This window comes from Anthonomus grandis, chromosome 5, assembly GCF_022605725.1.
Source record: "Anthonomus grandis grandis chromosome 5, icAntGran1.3, whole genome shotgun sequence".
In the NCBI taxonomy this organism is placed as follows: domain Eukaryota; kingdom Metazoa; phylum Arthropoda; class Insecta; order Coleoptera; family Curculionidae; genus Anthonomus; species Anthonomus grandis.
The window spans coordinates 37725900-37747288 of NC_065550.1; the positions used below are offsets into that span (position 1 = coordinate 37725900).

At 32.7% G+C, this 21389-nt stretch overlaps 2 protein-coding genes across 3 annotated transcripts; both read right to left on the minus strand.

Moving 5' to 3' along the window:
* Window positions 1-612: 612 nt before the first annotated feature.
* On the minus strand, window positions 613-20886 carry LOC126736711 (periodic tryptophan protein 1 homolog). 2 transcript variants are annotated; one of them, XM_050441212.1, is made up of 11 exons: window positions 20816-20886; window positions 3539-3597; window positions 3384-3481; window positions 3149-3328; window positions 2949-3094; window positions 2781-2895; window positions 2559-2723; window positions 1170-1337; window positions 973-1111; window positions 784-923; window positions 613-731 (listed from the first exon to the last, which is right to left on the minus strand). In XM_050441212.1, the coding sequence occupies exons 3-11, from the start codon at window positions 3439-3441 to the stop codon at window positions 649-651; spliced, it is 1194 nt and encodes a 397-aa protein (XP_050297169.1). In that variant the 5' UTR covers window positions 3442-3481; window positions 3539-3597; window positions 20816-20886; the 3' UTR covers window positions 613-648. The 2 variants fall into 2 exon arrangements, with proteins under 2 accessions (XP_050297169.1, XP_050297168.1); XM_050441211.1 differs by lacking the exon at window positions 20816-20886 and adding an exon at window positions 3683-3904.
* Window positions 4193-5006, minus strand: LOC126736712 (uncharacterized protein C7orf50 homolog). Its single transcript, XM_050441213.1, has one exon. The coding sequence runs from the start codon at window positions 4941-4943 to the stop codon at window positions 4236-4238; it is 708 nt and encodes a 235-aa protein (XP_050297170.1). The 5' UTR covers window positions 4944-5006; the 3' UTR covers window positions 4193-4235.
* Window positions 20887-21389: the final 503 nt, after the last annotated feature.

Genomic DNA, 21389 nt, shown 5'->3' on the forward strand with positions numbered 1-21389 from the left:
TATTATTATTATCTTCAAAAAAAACTTTATTTAGTTACATAGTTAGTTATCGTTCTTACAAAAATTGTCCCTATGTATTTAATATTAACACAGAAATTTGTTGCTTGGCGAATCCACGACTCTTAGAAGAACCTTTTTAGAACCTTCAAAAATAAAACATAAGAATTTTCAATGCTTTTTTGAAGTTCTTCCGGAGTATTTATTGCTCCATAATGATTCATTCAGCAACTTTTTCAAATTGTCTCACAAAAAAAAATCACCAAGCGTTAAATCTGAAGAGTGAGGAGGTCGAGAAACGAGTCACTTGCGCCTCATCCATTTAGTCAGAAATTTCTCCAGATATTCTATATTATCATCTTTAAGATCTTTTAATAATTGTATCGACGAATATGAAATTAAAATAAACCATGAAAGAAATTTGTTTTGCTCTTCTGATGTTGAGTATTTGTTGAACCTACTGAAAACTAAACTAAAAAAAAAATTAGTTCTTCAGCAATTGAGTGTAAAAATAGGCAAACAATGAGAAACCTTATGCAATTTTAGTTGTTAATTGGATGACAAATTTCCGCAAATATTTGAAATTTCTTATGAATTAAAGTAAATAAAACAAAGTTTATATAATAAAATAATTTGTTTATTCATATCCAATCACGTGTTTGCTTCATTACTAGTATTAGGCTTTTCTTCTTCCACAAGCTGAATGAGTTCCCTCGAGCTAAACGTATGTTTCACTAAAAATCCCAAACAATAAAGTATTTATCAAGAACGTTCCTGTAGACAAACCTGGATCGATGTTTTGCAAGTCAAAGGCCGTGAAATTATTGGACTTCTTATCGCCCCCGAGGGCGATAACGAAGGGCGAATCGGGGCACAATTCTAAACAGTGAATATTACCCATTTTGAATTCACGTTCGGCCACTAACCTAAAAAAGTAAATAATTACGTCTTGTTCATTTTCAAAAGCGTTCCCACCTTGGCTCCTTTTGGTCAATACAGTCCCATATTTTAACGGTTTCGTCGGGGGAGGCGGTCACTAGTAAACCCGCGCATTGTCCACTAGGGGCGAGTCCGGTAACCTCTTTTTCATGCGCTTGGAACGACCATAATTTCCCTAGTAAATTGTAAAAAAATAGCGAAAAAATGCTTAAAAAGGCCCCGTATTGACCCACCTTGTCTACAATCGAAACACTCTACGGATCCGGTACTGGTGCCGGCGAAAAACAGGAAGGGCTGTAGAGGGTGCCACACCACCCTCTCCGCTTCACCCTCTAACGTCCACCTTTGGTGGTTTTCCGGGTTTCTACAGTCGAAAATACGAGCGGTTTTATCGCAACCCCCTGTAAATATAATAAACAACTAGGTGGAATATAAGAATTTTTTTTTGAATGAGGCAATACAAACTGGTACATATATTGAAAACTGTGCATGTAGCATTCTATTTTGGGGTGTCTCAGCTGATTGACCGAGAGCATTTAAAACTCAAAAATATGCTATTCGACTCCTAGCAGGAGTACAAAATCTGTAAGGCCCCATTTTAACAGTTCAAACTTTTAACTATACCTGCATTATATTATATACATTGGAATGTCTTATGTTTGTATATAAAAATAGAGACCAATTTACATTTGCAAACTCCTCCACCAGACAAAAACAGAATTTAATGTTATATCCTAGGCATCAATCCACCTTCTTTCAAAAAACAATTTTTTAATAATTTAACAAACATCAGCTATAAAAATTTATGCATCACAATATTTAATGAAGGCAGTGTTGATAGAAAAATTATATTACTCTGTAAGAGAATACCTAGAGGAGCAATTGTAACTGATTTCACAATTCCTAAATTTTTTGTAACATAATTACTGACAGTCCTCACTTATAAATTTCTGTATATTATAACTATAGGTAAATCATATTTTATTTTTGTTCTTAGTCAGTCTTAGGATTTTATGTTAATGTTCTTGTATGAAAAATTTCATAAAAGTATAAATATATGTATGAAAGAAAAATGCATACCTTACATGTCAATGCTTGCCTCCTTTAGGTTTACTAGGCAATTAAGTCTTCTTTCAGCAGACACTATAATGCACATTTACCATATAGTATACACATATTATGAATAGAATTAATGGTCTGATTAATTTCAGGATACTAAAGATTATTGTTTGAATTTTAATGCCAATAACTTATCTTCAATAAATACTGAGCTAGTTACCTGTAACACTTTATTTAATATTACTCAGTCTGCTGACTCATTTTTTTAAAATAGAAAGAGTATTTTATTGAAGCATATATCACTTACAGGCATGAATTGTCTGTGTGAAGTGGATATTTTTGTGTTACATTATTTCATTCTTATTTAGTTTTAAATGTTTTTAATTCTATATTCTTATCAAATTAAGTAAATTCCTAATTATTGTTCCTGCCACTTTATAATTAATTATCTATTTGTAAAACTAAATAAATAAATAATTTTTTTAAAATTAAATTCTCAATCAAATCTTTTGTGGAAATAATTTGAGTTCTGTTCAAACTCATTTTAAATTGAAAAGACTTACCCGCTAACAAAGTTTGCCCTTCAAACCTGTGCCACTCGAGACATTGCACTTTTTCCTCAAACACATTTATAGTGGTGCTCGGAGTCTGAGTTTCCATATTCCATAAGATGATGGACTGATCGGCTGAGCCACTGGCCATCACATGATCAAAATTCTTATTCCAGGCTAAAATCGGCTAATTCAACATTATGACAACATTAATAAAAATGAAATGTTTTCTACCAAGAGCTAGTACTGCATCAGAATGCCCGATAGCCTCCCTCTTCTTCTTGGCACTAGCACTTTTACCTAAAGTAAAGGCCGGTTCTATGCAATTCATTATGTCTAAGTCCCATACCTGATAAAAAATTAAATGTTTTTCTCATTAAAGAATCAGTTTTTTGCACTTACATCGATAATGGGAGACATCGAGCCTATGGCACAATAATTCCCTTTAGGCTGGTTCGGTTCGTAATCCAGCCATTCAATACACAAAGGAAATGCTGGCAACAGAAAATCATGGTGCACATAAAATGACTCCTCTTCCTCATTATAAACTGAAATATGACAACCTTAAAACAACCTCAAGGGTTAAACATTTTTTAAAATACCATGCACTTCCAATACACTTGCGTCCCCTTCAATGTGCCCCACTAAAATTAAATTATCAGTTGGTTTAATCAAGTCATCTTCTTTTTCCGAATCATCTGACTCAGAAAAATGTTCTTCTGCCTCGGCGGGCAGCTCTGCCAAGGATTGGATGCCTAGGGCCTGAGCAGCTTGGTTTTCGTCTAAAAAAACATTTAGTTTATGGTACTTTATGTAAGGATAACCAAGGTTATGTACCATCATTGTCGTAATTTTCCAAATTAAACTCGTCTCTTTCTGAAGCTTCGCCCTCCATGGGGGCATCTCCTGAAGCCTCCTCCTGTGCAGTTGCTATACTAAAAAGGCAAAAAAATACTAGTAAATGTAATTGTGTAGTATACATCGGTGACTACCTAAGTTTAGTTTTGGCATCATTAATTAAGTCCACCAGCTCTTTCTTGGATAACTGAACCTGAAAATTAATAAGTTTAACTATTATGGGGTTCGTTTCATGGTAAATCTGGACCTTAACACTACTTTTAAATTTCACAACTCACATTAACAGGATTTGTACTTGCCACCCCACGTTTTACCCACTTGAGGCACGGTATGAAGTTTATATTGTTTTCTGGGTTGTTCTCCATTTGTGATTTTGATTTATTAGCAATTTATCCGTAAAATTAAAAGCACATGAACGAGGAAATTATAAAATAATAACAATCTACAAGACAATGTTGAGGTTAGAATCGTGTAAATAAAAGTTAGGTTAGAATTAATGTTGCGTCTAAAATAATATACACGAGCTCTGTAATCAGGCAAGGAATGTGGATTTTTTTATTTATTCCAGGCAGAAATAGGAAAATTTCTTGAGTACCTGAGATAAATGAATAATTATCAATTGCCTGGAACAATATAATATTTACTCTGTTGTATTTTTTTACCTCCTCCAGGCAGTTGAAATAGGAAAATTTCTCCACTGACTAGCATAAATGTATGATTATCAAGGGCCTGGCCATAAGCCATAAGTAAAATTTACACTGTTGTATACCATAAATAAAAATCACCAGTAATTTTGCCAACAATTTTTATTAATTTAAGCTATATAATAAACTATTCTAAATTTTGTACAATATCCCTTGCTCTTTGCACTTTTAACTTATGCTGCTCATCGATTACCTCCTCAACTGTATCACTTAGCATGTTTTCCCCTTTCTCAGATTTGTCCTGTTCGATAATCTCTATGGCCTTATCCAGCACTACCTGTTTCGAATTTCCCTTGGCCCCACTAAAGTACTCAACGGTGGTTCCCCAGAATTCACCAGGGATTTTACTGGGATCGAAGAGGTTCTGTTGCAACCAGACTTGGCGTAACTTCTCAAACTTCCACTCTGACCTGCTGTGCTTCCATTTGGACAAATAGTTTAAGGATTTCTGTTGCATTTCCAGCTCGTATTTTAGTTTTTTTTGCTCGAGCAGTTGCATATACTTTTTCTTTTTTTGGGAACGGTTTGATTCCTTTGCTGGCTGTTTATGGATTGTCGTAGTATTTACGTTTTCAATAGTGGGTGCAGTTGGAATTTCTTCTTCGGTGGGTTTCACTTTTTTCTTTTTTGCGCTAAGGGTCGGGGCTTCTTCAATGGGTTTTTGTCGCTTTTTTTTCACTTTTTTCTCGGGTTTAACTGGTTCCTCATCAAGTTTATTACTGTCGGATTCAATCGCATTTGACATCAGTATTTTGGCGTCTTCTTTACATATAACCTCTTCATCGAAGGATATTTTAGATTTGCCTTTTTTGGGTCTCTTGGAATTGCTCACCATTATTAAGGAATTTGTACAAGTAAATAAACATCAGTCAGAAAAACATGGAAACTTAACCTCAAAATTTGTGTCCCTCTCAGGGGCAAATTGTAGAAATCTGTAATGAATATGGCAAGTTAAGAGTTAGTTGACACATGCTGTCAAAGAGGGCACCACTACTGTAGCAAGCGTGATAGGCGGGAATTTTAAATTTAACATAAACATAAAATATATGTTTAATGATTTAAAGCTTAAATATTTCTATTTAAATTAAATTGCGTTTTAAGATCAATAAATTTAATGGAACGTATCTCAACTTTGTGGTTCTCCTCATCAGTTTTCTCGGTTTATCGTCAAGGAAACCGAAGTTTTATATGTGAGTGCCCCAACCGTTTCCGTTCCATAAAACCCCCGGAGATGTTTAGTATGCATGTAGAGCTGTAGTTTTTTTTTTGGATAATATTTTAGATTACTCCATAAATGTGATATAAAGGGCACATAAAACGTACAAAAGCAACGACATTTCACGGATGAAATAAAGGACACCTCAGAATATTGCCTATAAAAATCCTTGTGCTGGGACATGTTATGAACTTTTTATGTTTGTACAATTTAACCAATTTGTTGTTTTATTTTTAGTTCATTTCAAACTACCCTAAAGATTCATCAGGCTCCTCACTCGGTTATAACTTCCACAGCATATACCCGACAGTAACTTCTTCTTTATTTTGTCCAGTTAATTACTATATAAGTCTATTGGATGTTACGGAACAGTTTACTCTGTCTAATATTATTTTAAACTAGCTTGGCAAGTTTTTAATTAATTTAGAAACAATTAGGCAGCAGGTAAGGTCTTGAGGTATTGCCCCTAGGCAGGGGAAGCTCCTACAGTTTTAATTTGAATAATGAAGTATATAGTTTAAGGCAGTTTTTGAAGTTTGTTAATAAGGTTCTTAGAAGTCTATATTAAATAATTGTAAAGCATTTTTGGACAAATTGTGAACTTCAATACCTTTAGACAGTCTTCCTTAACCAAAGAGAAACGTTGAGTTAGGTTTAATTTCTCTCCACCTTATTGAAGTTCACTATCTGTATGTTCTTTAATTAAAAGCGTTTTAATGAATTATATATTTGTATTTTTTTTCAATAGAATTTAATTTTAAAGAGAAAACATTTAACAATGTAATCTAACCTTAAAATATGCGTACTTATCAATGTGGTTTGTTACTGTTATCCAAGGCTAAATTACAGAAACCTGTAATGAACATGAAGGTTTAAAGAGTTAATATCGTTGATCAGACCAAGATGGCAGCTGTAGGAAGAAAGCTAATCAATTACGCGGCAAATTTGAAAACTTGTTTTATATTATTTAATATCAATTGTGGTTTTAAAACAACGCAAAAATAAACTTGGTGACCTAAATTGCTTTAGACTTGCTAAGACTAATAGCTATGTATATATTGCGACGTCAAACTTGATAATACAAGTTCACAATATGCGAAGTACATGTTATAACTGAGTCAGCAATCATGTAATAATAGCACTTCGGCTCGACGCCCGCGGATTGTTTGCTCAACGACGATATTATCTTGTATTACACCGGATAGTTTTGGCTAAGACAGCTCCTCGGCTTTTGCGGTTTCCTAAATTGAAATTTGCTCGGGCGATTAGGGCATGTTCGAGCGAGCAATTAATTGAGTAAACTTTCGGGGTGTATCCTTAAAAAAAAATCGTTATTAAAGTGCCTAGTTCAGTTATTCGATCTATTTTAGGTCGATAGTAGTTCTATTAATCACAAATGCTGATAGAACCAAGAGAGTTAGAGATGTGAAATTCGAAACACGGTTTCTTCTAATAAATTCATTAGATACCTATTTCAGGATTTTCCCCAAAAACTGTTAAAAACAGAGATATCAGTCCTGAGAGTTGATAAAAAAAATTATTTAAAAAAAAATCGTGATTCCTAGGGACAAAGTACTCATATCTCTGAAACTAAGAGAGTTAGAGATGTGAAATTTTAAACACGGTTTCTTCTAATAAATTCATTAGACACCTATTTCAGGATTTTCCTCAAAAACTGTTAAAAATTGAGATATTAGTCCTGAGAGTTGAAAAAAACAATTATTTAAAAAAAATCCTGATTCCTAGTGACAAAGTGCTCATATCTCTGAAACTAAGAGAGTTAGAGATGTGAAATTTTAAACACGGTTTCTTATAATAAATTCATTAGACACCTATTTCAGGATTTTCCTCAAAAACTGTTAAAAATTGAGATATTAGTCCTGAGAGTTGAAAAAAACAATTATTTAAAAAAAATCCTGATTCCTAGTGACAAAGTGCTCATATCTCTGAAACTAAGAGAGTTAGAGATGTGAAATTTTAAACACAGTTTCTTATAATAAATTCATTAGACACCTATTTCAGGATTTTCCCCAAAAACTGTTAAAAATTGAAATATCAGTCCTGAGAGTTGAAAAAAAAAATATTTAAAAAAAAATCGTGATTTCTAGGGACAAAGTACTCATATCTCTGAAACTAAGAGAGTTAGAGATGTGAAATTTTAAACACGGTTTCTTCTAATAAATTCATTAGACACCTATTTCAGGATTTTCCTCAAAAACTGTTAAAAATTGAGATATTAGTCCTGAGAGTTGAAAAAAACAATTATTTAAAAAAAATCCTGATTCCTAGTGACAAAGTGCTCATATCTCTGAAACTAAGAGAGTTAGAGATGTGAAATTTTAAACACAGTTTCTTATAATAAATTCATTAGACACCTATTTCAGGATTTTCCCCAAAAACTGTTAAAAATTGAAATATCAGTCCTGAGAGTTGAAAAAAAAAATATTTAAAAAAAAATCGTGATTTCTAGGGACAAAGTACTCATATCTCTGAAACTAAGAGAGTTAGAGATGTGAAATTTTAAACACGGTTTCTTCTAATAAATTCATTAGACACCTATTTCAGGATTTTCCTCAAAAACTGTTAAAAATTGAGATATTAGTCCTGAGAGTTGAAAAAAACAATTATTTAAAAAAAATCCTGATTCCTAGTGACAAAGTGCTCATATCTCTGAAACTAAGAGAGTTAGAGATGTGAAATTTTAAACACGGTTTCTTATAATAAATTCATTAGACACCTATTTCAGGATTTTCCTCAAAAACTGTTAAAAATTGAGATATTAGTCCTGAGAGTTGAAAAAAACAATTATTTAAAAAAAATCCTGATTCCTAGTGACAAAGTGCTCATATCTCTGAAACTAAGAGAGTTAGAGATGTGAAATTTTAAACACAGTTTCTTATAATAAATTCATTAGACACCTATTTCAGGATTTTCCCCAAAAACTGTTAAAAATTGAAATATCAGTCCTGAGAGTTGAAAAAAAAAATATTTAAAAAAAAATCGTGATTTCTAGGGACAAAGTACTCATATCTCTGAAACTAAGAGAGTTAGAGATGTGAAATTTTAAACACGGTTTCTTCTAATAAATTCATTAGACACCTATTTCAGGATTTTCCTCAAAAACTGTTAAAAATTGAGATATTAGTCCTGAGAGTTGAAAAAAACAATTATTTAAAAAAAATCCTGATTCCTAGTGACAAAGTGCTCATATCTCTGAAACTAAGAGAGTTAGAGATGTGAAATTTTAAACACGGTTTCTTATAATAAATTCATTAGACACCTATTTCAGGATTTTCCTCAAAAACTGTTAAAAATTGAGATATTAGTCCTGAGAGTTGAAAAAAACAATTATTTAAAAAAAATTCTGATTCCTAGTGACAAAGTGCTCATATCTCTGAAACTAAGAGAGTTAGAGATGTGAAATTTTAAACACAGTTTCTTATAATAAATTCATTAGACACCTATTTCAGGATTTTCCCCAAAAACTGTTAAAAATTGAAATATCAGTCCTGAGAGTTGAAAAAAAAAATATTTAAAAAAAAATCGTGATTTCTAGGGACAAAGTACTCATATCTCTGAAACTAAGAGAGTTAGAGATGTGAAATTTTAAACACGGTTTCTTCTAATAAATTCATTAGACACCTATTTCAGGATTTTCCTCAAAAACTGTTAAAAATTGAGATATTAGTCCTGAGAGTTGAAAAAAACAATTATTTAAAAAAAATCCTGATTCCTAGTGACAAAGTGCTCATATCTCTGAAACTAAGAGAGTTAGAGATGTGAAATTTTAAACACAGTTTCTTATAATAAATTCATTAGACACCTATTTCAGGATTTTCCCCAAAAACTGTTAAAAATTGAAATATCAGTCCTGAGAGTTGAAAAAAAAAATATTTAAAAAAAAATCGTGATTTCTAGGGACAAAGTACTCATATCTCTGAAACTAAGAGAGTTAGAGATGTGAAATTTTAAACACGGTTTCTTCTAATAAATTCATTAGACACCTATTTCAGGATTTTCCTCAAAAACTGTTAAAAATTGAGATATTAGTCCTGAGAGTTGAAAAAAACAATTATTTAAAAAAAATCCTGATTCCTAGTGACAAAGTGCTCATATCTCTGAAACTAAGAGAGTTAGAGATGTGAAATTTTAAACACGGTTTCTTATAATAAATTCATTAGACACCTATTTCAGGATTTTCCTCAAAAACTGTTAAAAATTGAGATATTAGTCCTGAGAGTTGAAAAAAACAATTATTTAAAAAAAATCCTGATTCCTAGTGACAAAGTGCTCATATCTCTGAAACTAAGAGAGTTAGAGATGTGAAATTTTAAACACAGTTTCTTATAATAAATTCATTAGACACCTATTTCAGGATTTTCCCCAAAAACTGTTAAAAATTGAAATATCAGTCCTGAGAGTTGAAAAAAAAAATATTTAAAAAAAAATCGTGATTTCTAGGGACAAAGTACTCATATCTCTGAAACTAAGAGAGTTAGAGATGTGAAATTTTAAACACGGTTTCTTCTAATAAATTCATTAGACACCTATTTCAGGATTTTCCTCAAAAACTGTTAAAAATTGAGATATTAGTCCTGAGAGTTGAAAAAAACAATTATTTAAAAAAAATCCTGATTCCTAGTGACAAAGTGCTCATATCTCTGAAACTAAGAGAGTTAGAGATGTGAAATTTTAAACACGGTTTCTTATAATAAATTCATTAGACACCTATTTCAGGATTTTCCTCAAAAACTGTTAAAAATTGAGATATTAGTCCTGAGAGTTGAAAAAAACAATTATTTAAAAAAAATCCTGATTCCTAGTGACAAAGTGCTCATATCTCTGAAACTAAGAGAGTTAGAGATGTGAAATTTTAAACACAGTTTCTTATAATAAATTCATTAGACACCTATTTCAGGATTTTCCCCAAAAACTGTTAAAAACAGAGATATCAGTCCTGAGAGTTGAAAAAAAAAATTATTTAAAAAAATCCTGATTTCTAGTGACAAAGTGCTCATATCTCTGAAACCAAGAGAGTTAGAGATGTGAAATTTTAAACACAGTTTCTTATAATAAATTCATTAGACACCTATTTCAGGATTTTCCCCAAAAACTGTTAAAAACAGAGATATCAGTCCTGAGAGTTGAAAAAAACAATTATTTTAAAAAAATCCTGATTCCTAGTGACAAAGTGCTCATATCTCTGAAACTAAGAGAGTTAGAGATGTGAAATTTTAAACACAGTTTCTCATAATAAATTCATTAGACACCTATTTCAGGATTTTCCCCAAAAACTGTTAAAAACAGAGATATCAGTCCTGAGAGTTAAAAAAAAATTATTTAAAAAAAAATCGTGATTTCTAGGGACAAAGTACTCATATCTCTGAAACTAAGAGAGTTAGAGATGTGAAATTTTAAACACAGTTTCTTATAATAAATTCATTAGACACCTATTTCAGGATTTTCCCCAAAAACTGTTAAAAACAGAGATATCAGTCCTGAGAGTTGAAAAAAAAAATTATTTAAAAAAATCCTGATTTCTAGTGACAAAGTGCTCATATCTCTGAAACCAAGAGAGTTAGAGATGTGAAATTTTAAACACAGTTTCTTATAATAAATTCATTAGACACCTATTTCAGGATTTTCCCCAAAAACTGTTAAAAACAGAGATATCAGTCCTGAGAGTTGAAAAAAAAAATTATTTAAAAAAATCCTGATTTCTAGTGACAAAGTGCTCATATCTCTGAAACCAAGAGAGTTAGAGATGTGAAATTTTAAACACAGTTTCTTATAATAAATTCATTAGACACCTATTTCAGGATTTTCCCCAAAAACTGTTAAAAACAGAGATATCAGTCCTGAGAGTTGAAAAAAAAAATTATTTAAAAAAATCCTGATTTCTAGTGACAAAGTGCTCATATCTCTGAAACCAAGAGAGTTAGAGATGTGAAATTTTAAACACAGTTTCTTATAATAAATTCATTAGACACCTATTTCAGGATTTTCCCCAAAAACTGTTAAAAACAGAGATATCAGTCCTGAGAGTTGAAAAAAAAAATTATTTAAAAAAATCCTGATTTCTAGTGACAAAGTGCTCATATCTCTGAAACCAAGAGAGTTAGAGATGTGAAATTTTAAACACAGTTTCTTATAATAAATTCATTAGACACCTATTTCAGGATTTTCCCCAAAAACTGTTAAAAACAGAGATATCAGTCCTGAGAGTTGAAAAAAACAATTATTTTAAAAAAATCCTGATTCCTAGTGACAAAGTGCTCATATCTCTGAAACTAAGAGAGTTAGAGATGTGAAATTTTAAACACGGTTTCTTATAATAAATTCATTAGACACCTATTTCAGGATTTTCCTCAAAAAATGTTAAAAATTGAGATATCAGTCCTGAGAGTTGAAAAAAAAAATTATTTAAAAAAAATCGTGATTTCTAGGGACAAAGTACTCATATCTCTGAAACTAAGAGAGTTAGAGATGTGAAATTTTAAACACAGTTTCTTATAATAAATTCATTAGACACCTATTTCAGGATTTTCCCCAAAAACTGTTAAAAATTGAGATATCAGTCCTGAGATTTAAAAAAAATTATTTAAAAAAAAATCGTGATTCCAAGGGACAAAGTGCTCATATCTCTGAAATTAAGATAGTTAGAGATGTGAAATTTTAAACACGGTTTCTTCTAATAAATTCATTAGATACCTATTTCAGGATTTTCCTCAAAAACTGTTAAAAATAGAGATATCAGTCCTGAGAGTTGCAAAATACAATTCGATACCTAGTAAAAGAGTGAAAATGTTTTCCAAGTAGTTAAGGTGATTTTTCATATGTTTCAAGTTCTTGGAAGAATTTTTGATTTCTTCCAAATGGTTAATGCCACTATTGAAATTACTCCAGGCAAATTTCTAATGGGTCCCAAGCTTCTAGAGTAATGTTTATTTTTTTTTCTAGTTAGGTTCAGTATTCGGAGGTTCAATTCAGAAGAACAAACAAATTTCTTCATGGTTTATTCAATCATACAAAAGCATGGGGTCTTGTTTGTGAAATCTACTCCAGTTTACGTCTTATTGGTGTATTCTCTGATCTCAGTAAGGCGTTCGACTGCCTTGAAGTGCCTGTTCGAATATTAGTAGGTGCCAGTAGTTTGTATGTTTTGTAGAACGTACCACTGTGTCGATTTAATTTTGGGAAAACCGACTGTTTTATTCCACATAAAATAAAATAAGAAGAACTAGTACTTTTAAATAAACGAGGCACCTTACTACGGCAAAAGAAATAGGGTATATGAGGTTGGTTATTAAACACTTCTAGACTGGTGCAGTTTAAAGTCCGCCCACCGGAGGGTAATGAAATAGTTAGCAAGCGGTTGCCGGGCTCCTTTGGGCCCTATACACACCTAAAAGCCCCCGTTGTTTACTTTTAAACATTTATTCACTCACGAACAATTTAGCACGCCCGGGAGTGAGCTCGGAAATGGGGTGAATTATAGACGAGGTTTTGGGGGAACCCCAGAAAGGAAAAAACCCTTTTCGGTAACGTTTTAAAATTAAATAGGCAACTCTTTATGCATGAATAGGTGATTTAAAACTGTAACGAGCTTTGATGAGTGTATTAATAAAGTTAGTTATATATACAGGGTGTTTCACTAAGCGCTATACATATTTCGGAAACTGTTAATCCTGATCTCATTAAAAAAATGTTGACATTATAAAAGTGGTTGGTTAACAGTGATTTTTTTAATTATTACTTTAATAATAATTATAAAATAAAATTAGAATTCTTACGCACTTTTAAGTATTTTGTTCTTGCCCGTGCTGTTACTCATACCCTTTGTGCCAATAATGTCCATCTCATAACCCCACTTTATCCGAGAAAATAACAACGGAAAATTAACTATTTTTGAACACGTATATATAATAGGTACAAAGCCTTTTCCATTAAAACTAACAACTTTTTTTCAAAAATGACAACAATTTTAAGTAACTTTAATTAAAAGAGTATTATATCACAAATTATCGATGAAATTGATTCGGGAACAGTTGGCACGCGTCAGCTCTTCATAGGCCACCTCGTCGTTCCTCTTTTGTTATGTGCGAAACAAGGATGGAAGCATAGGAAGGAGCGTCATAGTAGCGGAACGTCCGAACTGGCCTGCTGTTCTTTTTATTAACGGAATTTTTGGACAATATATTTTTTTTTTCATTTCAGTTTGGCGTGTGATAAGTGGATCAAAGCTAATATATTTAAAAAAAAAAAAATCTAATTCCTTCCAGAAATTAATAATTTTTTTTCAGACTTTTTTAGGTGTAGATATTCTACGTCAGATATAAGGGAAAAAATCTATTTTTACAGGCTCTTACAGGGTTTTGTTTTTACGTATTCCAGGAATTATAAATATTTTTTCTCATTTTTCCGACTTTTCAAGTGATATTTACGTTTTTCAGAAATTAGCAAAGAAAATTTATTTTAATTCTTCCAGTTTCTTGGGAGCAATTCCTTAATGCCTTGTCACTTTTACTTCAAATTTTTAAAGACATTTCTTCAATCCTTCAAATTGGAACATGTAGAGCCTGTACATATCTTGCTGTCCTCAAACATAATATAGCTAGTTATTAGAGCGAAGTTCTCCCGCAGGGGAGTTTTCGCACAAAATTCGGACCCGCCGAACAAAAGCGCTTATAACTTTGGTTCTATTTAGGTTAGAGGAAATATGTTTAACTTTTTATAATCAAGAAATATAAGGCTACAATATGATTATTTACAAATTTTCATTTGTTTTTTTTTTGTTTAGGACTAGGATGCTTTTAAAGTCAAAAAAACAATTTTTTCAGTCTTGATTCGATACAGATCGCAACGGTTCTTTGAATATTATGAAACTCTATAGATCGATTAGAGTTTACGTGAGACAGTGCGGTATAGTTTTTAGTTATTCTCAGCATACGGGAAGTATTTTTTTTTAACGTCCAAAGTTTTAGACATGTGTGATCTTCTAGCTCCTCTGACAGTTTAACGGTATCTTTCTGGAAATAATGACTCACAGAAGATATATTCGCTTTATTGGGAGCTACAAATTTTATTAAGAAATTTTTTTCAAAAAATAGTTTCTTTTGGGAGAAAAATTAAAAAAACCTCAAGAAATTGATTTTTTTTTGTTTTTTCGGGATAAAATTTTTATGGTGCAAAATTTAGAAAAATTTTATTTAAATTAATTATACCTCCATTCTTTTCAAATAAAAAGGCGTATTAAGTTTAACGCTCTCATTTATACAGGGTGAGCAGTGTTCAGTCAAAAATACCCTTTTTTACACTTTTTTTTTTCCAGCCCTAATAACTTTTTAGTGGCGCCCCCTAGAGCCAAATAGCTTATGAATTGTTTGAAGCGTGTGACAAGAAGAATGTTTTGCAATATTAACCGTACTTTTAACTAAAACCGTTCTTGCGTTATGAATTTTTTAACATTTTTTGACTTTGCAAATTAATTGTGAGCGCCCTGTAAGTTATAGATAAACCAAAACCAATCGAGCAGATGCGCCATTCATTTTACTATAACATACTAAAATTTAATTTTTTCGCTATTTTTACAAGTACCCTAAAAGTAATTTTTTTTCAAAAAAGTCCAAGCACGAAAAATCACCCTGCACACTGATGAATTCTCAAAGGCACCCATGTTCGCGTCTCCATGGCAACGAAAACGGGAATTTTCGCCGATAAAAGACCCTTTTTATAATCGAAATTTAACCACTAAAACCGATTGGAATCGGTCCAGAATTGATGTTAATCTGTTCCTAAGGCTTTATACTATTTTTCCGTGTACAAATCATAAGGTAAAAACTTTTTTTTATACCCTAAAACATCATCTGAAAATCGTCGATTTTGACGTCTACGCGCGATTACGGCGGTTTTGACAACATGGCGCCTCGGACTTGCTTCCTAATTTCATTGATAAAATGCTTAAAATAGCTCAGAACTTCCTGAAATTAGTACGGAATTATTCAAGAGACTCTGGAGAATCCGAATATGTGCATATCTTTTACCAAATCTGGTTTTTTTAGCCGTGATAATTCGGCAACGTTTTGACGTTTTAGTATTTTCCGTGTATTATTATAATATTCATGCGACACAGTGGGTCTATACAAGGCATTTTACTAGACAAAAATTACAACACAGTGGGTCCTAATGATAAAAAAAAAATCTAATCGGGATTTAATGGGTATTATTATTTTATGTGGAACTTTTTTGTTACTTGCCCGATTTGAATGAAATTTGGTATTTGGGGTTTATTAAGGAAATAAATATTAATTATTAACAAATTTTTAAAATATTAAGTTTCAAGTCCACGTGATTATCAAAAATTTTTTCCTATGGGTCTGATTTGTTTGACATCTGGGATTTGGGGTTTATATAGGATACAATTATCAATTTTTAGCAAATTTTTGCAATATTGAGTTTTCACCAACCTTCATCCTCATTTAACTCTCAATTCTTCGCTTGAAAAATGCATTAAAGCCTTCGAATTGTATAAGGGAACACTATAGGCATATCCTGAATAGAAAAAATAAGAAACATCAAAGCTCTCAATAGAATGCAGAAAAACCAATGATAACAATAAAATAGCGCAAAATAAGGTGTATTGGACATAGAATAAGAGAAGATTAATATGAACTACATCAGTTGGTTTTCAAGGGAACAATTCAGAGGAAAGGTGAATAGTGAGAATACAAAACTCATTGCTCGAGGATCGACACAGATGGCTCATTTAAAATCTGCAGAGCAGCTGTTTAACGAGTTGCTTGTCACTTGGATCGCTTTTCTTTGAAGAGAGACGGCCGAATGAAGAGAGTAGAGCGGAGCTCTTATCACATCATGATTCTGAGAAGCATGATACCCCAAAAACCGTAAAAACAACGACGGTCGTAAAACTCACAGCGTTGCCGGGGCAGCACCTGTTAAAAAATCTCTAATAAATGTTCCTTTTTTAATTAGTTTCCTCTGACCAAAAGTTTTTCTACTGGTCCCAACTGATCAAAGTAGGAGCTTCGCTCGTACTTGTTGTTATAATAATTGTGTGTTAAAATGCCTTCGCTTAGGATATTTTGCAGCACATTCACTTGCTGCAATAGGAGCATTCTCAAAACACTGAAAATATATGTCAAGCATGCCATAAACCCTGGTGTCAGTCATTTTTACAACAAAAATACACCCCAAAAGCGAATTAAAACTAGAATAATGTGCAACTAATTAAAAATGTCAACTATCAAAAATAAATTATTTGCAACCTCAGTTGTTTATCTCCATGCTTTTCCATTGCTATCTAGTTTTATCTTATATGATATTGAAATGAAATTATTATTTTATTATAATCCAACTTAACAGTTGGAACTGTCATTTTTGTGTCATCATATTATTATGAAAATGTAAATACGTTAATTATTCTGCTAGTTTTTGTACAATTTTATTAGTATTCTGTAGTTAAAGTTGATTCGTAGGGTTTCTTTAGGGTTCTACTTACGTTTGGTATTATTTTCATCTATAGTGTTTAGTTTTTAGGTAGTTCATCTTGTGTGAGAGCCCCATTTTGGCCCCAATTTAGGTTATTTAGGTTAGATTATTGTAAATCCCTGTAGTTCTAATTTTCTAGAATTTGTATACTTGCTTGCTTTGACTGTCAGTATTCTCGTAAAATTATTGGTCTCTTTGGGCAAAAACAATGAAGATAATTCTAAATATTTCGAAACTGTTCCATCGGGTTTTAAAAAGGACGCGCTTCGTGACAATTCATTCAGTTTTAATTGTTTAGTCAGTTTTTACCTTGGAAACAATTAAACGACAGTCAAAGCGAGTTAGGTTAGTGTTTTTGACGTTGACAATAAAAGTGTGTTCCCGAATTTCGTTACAATATTGATACTGTCAATCTATTAGCTCTATAGCACAACGAAAGGGAGAGAGGGAAGGAGTGTATAACGATAAGGGATATACGCACGCTTTGTTCCTATACAAAGCATAGTTTAATTTAATTTCCCGAGAAAACTAACAGGTAAAATCCATCAAAAACATAGTGAAACTTTTACTAAAAACGTCGGGCGTGTTAAAGTGCGGTTGGCCAAAACCATCATGTGTGTATGTATCATAAAACCATAACAATCGAGCATCATCGTGCTTTTAGAATAAAAGGGTGGGTGATGGGGGGGTGTGCAAGGGAGAAACGCGCCGACCCCAAAAGGCGCGAGGGAGCGAGAGGGAGGCGAGGAGGACCCTCCGTGTTGCTGCCGCTGCTGCTGCCGTCGCTGCATCCGGACTACAGGTTGTTCTGGTTTCAGGTTCACAGTTAGTAGCGGGAGACCTTCACCCCCCTTTTGCTCAGTCCCAACTAACCCAGTTTCTATATTTAGGGCCTACTTCGATCGATCCGGCTCGCCTCCTCTTGCGTTCATTACGGCCCCACTCACGCTTATTCTATATTATAAAGTATTTAATCAATTTGTTAAGAATTTTAAGCGAATTGATATTCCACGGGCGTTCCGGTGATAGCTTGTGCCATCACAAATTTTAGTAGGCTAGACTATTGATCTGTAAATGTCATACGACTGTCAGCCAAAGAAATATTTTTCTTGTAAGCAATCAAGATGTAAAGAAAAATCCGTACTCATTTGCTTAACAAAAAAATCAGCCTTTTTTAATTATAGTAACCCAATGAGGTTAATGGACCATACCATTCCTAAACCTAACAACAACTGTAACAATAATGACAAGGTTGAAGGATCTCAGTTTGTAGAACTCGCGTGACAGATTGGACGCATACAAACTAATAATTGTCGATTAAACGAGACTCGCCCTCTTTAAATCGATAAGTAATTACAATAATCCCATAATGGTTTTTCAGGCTCATAAAAAATTCATGAAGCCGATCCGCGGTTTACCCTTACAATATCCTCCCCCTCGGCACGTGATTTAATTAATATGTTTTTAATTTGTCCTTTTTACCGTGCTCCGTAATACAGAAAATAAATAAAACTATTTCGCCTAGAGCGAAATGCAGTCGAATTTGCCGTAAACAGGTGGGCTTAGTCGCCTTCACAAAGTCATATTAAATAAAGCAAAAGCGAAATTTCTCATTAAAATTTCCGTTTGATGATTCTATTGCGAATATGCCGGGGCCAATATTGCGTTCGTGCGGCTTAACTATATATAGGTAATTTGGCCGTTTGATCGTTCGACTAATTTAAATTTCACTAATGTAGTAAGTCAGTTTCATACTCCTTCTGTTGAAATAAAAAAAATATATAATAAACTTATTGAGATAGTACTGTACAGTGATGTAATTAGATTTATGATTCACTAACCCGTCACTCAAAAAATTTTGTGAAAATCATAGTAAGCCCATTAACATGATCCTAATTTTCGGCTAGTTTTGTCCAACTAATGTAATGGTAAAATCGGATTTATGTGAAAACTAATAATACTTCTCTTATAAACCGCGCCCAAATTGACAAAAAAGCGAGTCGAATATTAGATTTATACTTAGATAAAGGGAAGAAGAGAAAATTTTTGTCACTTGTTCACAGAAGAAAATGACAATTAAAAAACTTGAAATGCCCATATATCAGGAACGAAAAACTGAGTAAAAAAACCGCTAAAAACAAGCAAATTATCTCGTTGCCGCCTAACCCTTTGGACAATGTGACGTACACCCCTAAAATCTGTAATACAAAAAGAAAACTCTTGAAAAATACTTTCTAATGATCCACAAAAAAACACATTTCAGAAAATTCTTCTCTATTTATCAAGGAAAACAACAAATAAAAGCACTATTTTGGTATTTGCTTGTTTAAGAGGTTTCCATGCCTTTGATCCTTTAAAATATCCAGAGCTATTGCACATTTTTGTCTTTTAGGAAATATTTTTATATAAAACGTACATATTATATTACACACACATAATATAATAAAAAAAATAGGTTTTTCTAATCAAAACAAAAAGTAATGCTTAAAGTGAATACTTGAGGATTTTTTTTTTTTAATTGGCAACACTGCTCGCGCGCCGCTCCGGGTCCAACAGGTTATGCGATCGCTAGATAGTAAAACTCTCGTTCCGCGAGCTCTGGATGTTTATCTGGAACAAGAGAGATTGGGGGGAGGGAAGCCTTTGTTGTGTGTTGATGCCTCGTTTTTTTCGGATACGATCCAGACAGATGCAACATCTATAGGACACACTGCATTGCAATTTTTGACTAGCAAAATGCCTTGTATGGCCACTGTGTCTCATGAATATTAGGGTAAATTCCTAAATGGTCAAAACTTTGCCGAATTATCACCGCTAAAAAAACCAGATTTGGTAAAAGATATGCACATATTCGGATTGTACAGAGTCTTTTGAATATTTCCATACCAATTCCTGAAAGTTTTGAACTATTTTAAGGATTTTATTAATGAAATTAGGAAGCAAGTTCGAGCCGATTCATCCACGTTGACGCCATGTTGTCAAAACTGCCGTAATCGCGCGTAGACGTCAAAATCGACCAAATTCAGACGATGATTTCGGGTATAAAAAATGGTTTTTACGTTATGACTTGTACATGGAAAAATAGTATAAAGCCTTAGGAACAGATTAGCATCAATTCTCGACCGATTCCAATGGGTTTTACTAGTTAAATTTCCATTATAAAAAGGGTCTTTTTACGACGAAAAATCCCTGTTTTCGTTGCCATGGAGACGCGGCCATGGGTTGCCTGGAGAATAGTCAGAGTGCAGGGTGAGTTATAACTTTTCGCGCTTGGTACTTTTTTGGGAAACAATTACTTTTAGGGTACTTGTAAAAATAGCAAAAAATTAAATTTTAGTATGTTATAGAAAAAATGAATGGCGCACTTGCTCGATTGGTTTTCGTTCATCTACGACATATAGGGTAGGCACAATTAATTTCTAAAGTGAAAAAGTGTTCAGAAATTCATAACTCAAAAACGGTTTTATTTAAAGATGCAGTTGATATTGAAAAACATTCTCCGTGTCAGAAACTACAAAACGTCCATAAGCCATTTGGCTCTAGGTGGCGCTACTAAAAAGTTATTAAACGTAGAAGATAAAGGTGTGAAAAAGCGTATATTCAAATGAACAGTGCTCACCCTGTATTATCGATAGTGTTAAACTTGAAACGCCATTTTATTTGAAAAGAATGCATGCTTAATTAATCCCAACAAATTTTTTATCAAATTCATTTTTATTTTTTTTTTCCATGTTGTCTCAAAAAAAGCCACCTGCGCCTCATCTTCTGAAGTAATTTTTTCCGCAAAAATACCGTTAAACTGTTAGAGGGGCTAGAATATCACACATGTCTGAAACTTTGAGCGTTAAAAAAAAATACTTTCCGTATGCTGAGAATAATCAAAAATTATACAGATAAGGTCCATGGGGGGTAAAATTAGAATAGTGGACTGTATTTTTATAGGTGGAATGAAATATTACAACTCTATTAAAGTGGTAGCCTACCTTGCTGTCTTGTCCCACAGTTGTTAAAGGCGTGCCGGCACTTTATGTCTTTGGAATTCACTCGCGAAAAAATATGTGTGTATATGAGAGCAACCTATGTGGTTCAAGGTTTATGCGTTTCTTCCGACTGCATCAAAATTCGGTATAGTACTACCTGGTGCTGCGTGCGACTCTTCTCGGTCAAAGAATAAGGCTATCTTACTATGACGCGATAAAAGGCCGCGCAAGTAATTAGAATAAGATTAGAATTTAAAACCAATAAAGCTCATGTTAATTATATTTAAACACAAGACCCAATAAAGAAAATAAATATATATATGATAAATAACCATTCCGCTTTGGCGGAACAGTCCACGTGAATTCTAATCGACCGGTTAAGATTTATATCGTTTAAGAAACCGTTGCGACCTGTATCGAATTTGCATTGAAAAAATTAAACAAGAAAATTTTGTTCACTTTAAACGCGTCCCAGTCCTAAATAAAAACAAACCAATGAAAATTTGGAAACAATCAAATTGTAGGCCCATATTTGTAGATTGTAAAAAAGTAAACATTATTTCCCTACCCCGAATAC